The sequence below is a fragment of the Pinus tabuliformis genome, chromosome 2_2 (assembly GCF_031772625.1).
Source record: "Pinus tabuliformis cultivar Carrire ecotype Pingquan chromosome 2_2, CPIR1, whole genome shotgun sequence".
NCBI classification, from domain to species: Eukaryota; Viridiplantae; Streptophyta; class Pinopsida; order Pinales; family Pinaceae; genus Pinus; species Pinus tabuliformis.
The window spans coordinates 908,819,396-908,823,330 of NC_142300.1; the positions used below are offsets into that span (position 1 = coordinate 908,819,396).

Genomic DNA, 3,935 nt, shown 5'->3' on the forward strand with positions numbered 1-3,935 from the left:
AATGCTATAACCCAAATATTATAAACCTTAATATAAACAGGATATTATAGACCAAATAAACCAAATATCATAAACTCTAATATGGTTGACCATAGAGCCTTTCATTGATCATTTTGTTTAATCATATTCAACCATATAGACCTTGGTTGAATATGATCAACTGTCATAACCATAAAATCCTTGATTGATCATTATGGTTTATTATGGTAGATAACGGTTGACCATGATGGACCATGGCCGATTATGGTCGGTCATGGATGACCATGATTGATCATGCTTGACCTTGGTTGACTATTCTAACTATGTTGATCTTGGATGACCTTTACTAGCCACAATTAACCTCGGTTAACAATGTTTAATCAAGGTTAGCCATGGTCAACCTTGGTTGACCATGGTTGCTCATGGTTGAGCATGGGCCATCATGGTTAACCGTGGTTGACTAAGGTTGGTGAGTTTTGAACATAGTCAACCACATTAGTAAATATGGTAGGCTAATTTTGTAATGTCACATTGTGACGTCGACTTTTTTTAATCATTATCAACCATTAATATCATATTATAAACCCTTTATATTAGACCCCAATTTTGTAAGTAGTAATGTCAATATTAAGGCCAAAATTATAAACCCTAATATTATAAACCTTGCATATTTTAAACCCTATATATTACACCCACATGTTAAAATCCCTCATAGTATAAACGAAAACATCATAAGCCTTAGCACAACCACATTAATAAATGTAATTCATATATGGTGATTAGTGTATATCAAGCACATGCACAACCACAATAATAAACGTGCTTGGATAATTTTATTATGTTGCACTACGACATTAGAGGAATTGCAATCTAATGAAATGATGTGACTCTCTTTGTCATATTGCAATGTTGCATAGATTTATGTTTAATATATATGTTTTATAATAATATAGGACCATGACCATACTAATGTGGTTTTGCTAGCATTTATCAACCATATAAGTAAATGAGGATTATCTCTCATAGAAAGTAATTGACCAAAATCACCCACAAGAATGATTGATCTAATATAGTTTAGTAAAACATAATTTCTTTCTTATAATAAACTTAATATTAAACCCTAATACTGTAAACTCAATATTTAAAACCCAAATATTAAATCCAATATTATAAACCCTAATATTTAGATTCATATTAAATCCAATATTATAAACCCTAATATTTAAATTCACCTTAGTATTTAAAATCGTAATATTTAAATTCACCTTAGTATTTAAAATCGTAATATTACCCACAATGTTAACATTACGATAATAATTGTCAAATAAATTATCACATTATCGTATTGTTTGTGACAATGCGAAAACGGATAAATGTTCAGGTTCGGTCGGTGTAGTGTTTCACTCGAATGCTCCGACCCTGAAATGAAATCAAGTCAAGGTTTTCGGCACCAATAATTCTGAGTTGGTAGAGTGGTTAGTTTGTCGTATATAAAGTATTCTGAGTTGGTAGACTGGTTAGTTTGTCGTATATAAAGTATTCTGAGTTGGTAGAGTGGTTAGTTTGTCGTATATAAAGTATTTTGAGTTTGTAGAGTGGTTAGTTTGTCGTATATAAAGTAGCTACAGCACATGTAGAAAGGTCAAAATATTATATAGAAATGAACAAAATATTATATATTATATTAATTTGTGTGGGCCATAAATCGAAACTCGAAGCAAAATATATGACGATCAGTAGTTTGGGCCTGGTTTTAAATCAAGCTCACTGAATTTGAATGACAATTCAAAGTGTGACGTAGCAGGCGACACGAAGCTACCACCAAATATTATATATTTGGCATCCCTCTTCTTTTGCTATCCAAGTGATCTGTGGTGAGTTAAAGAGTTGTATGCACATCCAAGCTGTGAACAAGGAAGGGTTTCTTGTTCAGGCTCCGGATATGAATATGCAATCTGTGAAGGACGAAGAGGCGCTTCGGGCTTCGGCCCTAAGTCTGGCATTTTCCTTAGAGACCCCCTTTCTCCTAAAATGTGCAATTCGTCTTAAAATCCCTGACATCATCTCGAAAGCCGGTCCCGATGTTTCTCTCTCCGTCCACCAGATCGCCGCCCAACTACCCTCTGAAGATCCCGACATGGGCGCCCTTTCCCGCATTCTTACTTACCTTTCCTCTATGGGAATCTTGCAGGCGATCGTTCCACCGGAGGGAGTTAATGCCCCCATGAACATAAAATACGGCCTTACCAATCTCACCAAAACCTACTTCACCTCCGATGATATTAGTTCGCGAAGCCTTGTTCCCTTCGTTCTTTTGCAGACACACCCAGTTTACGTTACCGCCTGGGACCATATTCACGAACGTGTGCTTCATGGCGGCGATAATTTCAAGAATTCTAGTGGCAATGGAAAAGACTTCTGGAATTTCGCAGCCGGCGATCCGGAGTTGAATGCCATCTTCAACGCAGGCATGGTCTCCGTAACAAAGGCCACTATCACAGATGTCTTAGCTGTTTATGATGGCTTCAAAGACATCAACACGCTGGTGGACGTGGGCGGAGGGCGCGGGGAAGCGTTGAGTCTCATAATTGAAGCGCATCCTCATATTCGCGCTATCAACTTTGATCTTCCTCAAGTCATCGCAACTGCACCAACTCTCCTGGTATCTCTAATTTTTCTAATTCGCTATTCTTAATCTTTATATAGTTATCTATGGCCATTTTCGCTGCCTCATTTATAAGATATTATCATGATTTAAATTTAAATTACAAATAGGAGGCGTTTACCAAATTGTTAAAAAGTAGTGGGAATTTAGACAAAAATATTTCAAGAAATTTTGTAGTAATAGTATTTGAATGTAGAATTAGATGCAACACTATCAAAAATCTTTTAAATATTCAAAATCTTAAAATTTGAAAACTATGACATAAATTTACAAAAAATTATAGTTTCACACATGTATATAAACATTTATATCTAAATCAAACTCCTCCTCCTTATTTTTATTATGAGGATAGCGTGTTCCTTATCTATTCGTTAATCCTATTCTAATTCACGCAGGCGTACAGCACATGAGCGGAAACCTGTTTGAGAGCGCACCCTCTGCAGATGCGATTTTTATGAAGGTGAGTAATACTGTTGGCTGTTGTGATGGACTTTATTTGGACGTTAATTATTTGGTAATATTTATATGCAAGATATTAGTACTTTATTTACTTATAAGAGTTTATTTTGGATTTGCCCATGAAAGAATTTTCTACATAGTTGGAACGACGAAGACTGCATCAAGCTACTGAACAACTGCCACCAGGCTCTTCCGGACAAAGGAAAGTTAATATTATCTGAGGCTATCTTGGATTTAACAGAAGGTTCTGACATGATAGGATCTGCCAATGTTTTAGATTCTCTTATGTTGAATTGTTTACCGGGAGGTGGTGAAAGGACCCGAAAACAATGGAATGATCTACTCCAAGCAGCCGGTTTTTCTATCTCTAAAATCGTGGGGAGGAACGGCACTTTAACTAAAGTTATTGAAGCAATCAAGTCCTAAATGTTTAGGTATATTCCTACAGTTTATTTATCGCAGAAAATTAGTGTGCTTCTAAACCGAAAGATATGGAGCAAGTTCATATATTGCATTATTGATATAGTAATGTTACCTACGAATAATCACGTTGTCTCCACCAAAATAAATTGAGAACTCATGATGTAATCGCATATTTTTGGTTTGATTTATTATATTTGTGTTGTGTCGACTTTACGGTGTATGTCTCCTGGTTTATGATGTTAGTGTTTGAGAGTATTTTGATGGCGCCATGCACATCCCAGCTTCAATTTTTGCTACGCCACTAATACACAAAACAACTTATTTCACAAGGCTAATGGTAAATATTTTAGCCAGGTAGTTCATGTACTACGCGGTATTCTGTTATGGTTTAGAAACAACTTAGATCCCA

At 35.6% G+C, this 3,935-nt stretch overlaps 1 protein-coding gene across 1 annotated transcript; it reads left to right on the forward strand.

The window, feature by feature from the left end:
- The first annotated feature begins 1,814 nt into the window (after positions 1 to 1,814).
- LOC149195953 (caffeic acid 3-O-methyltransferase-like) lies at positions 1,815 to 3,734 on the forward strand. The gene is made up of 3 exons (XM_089408964.1): positions 1,815 to 2,639; positions 3,037 to 3,104; positions 3,230 to 3,734. Exons 1-3 carry the CDS (start codon positions 1,871 to 1,873, stop codon positions 3,527 to 3,529), a joined length of 1,137 nt encoding a protein of 378 aa, XP_089265090.1. The 5' UTR covers positions 1,815 to 1,870; the 3' UTR covers positions 3,530 to 3,734.
- Positions 3,735 to 3,935: the final 201 nt, after the last annotated feature.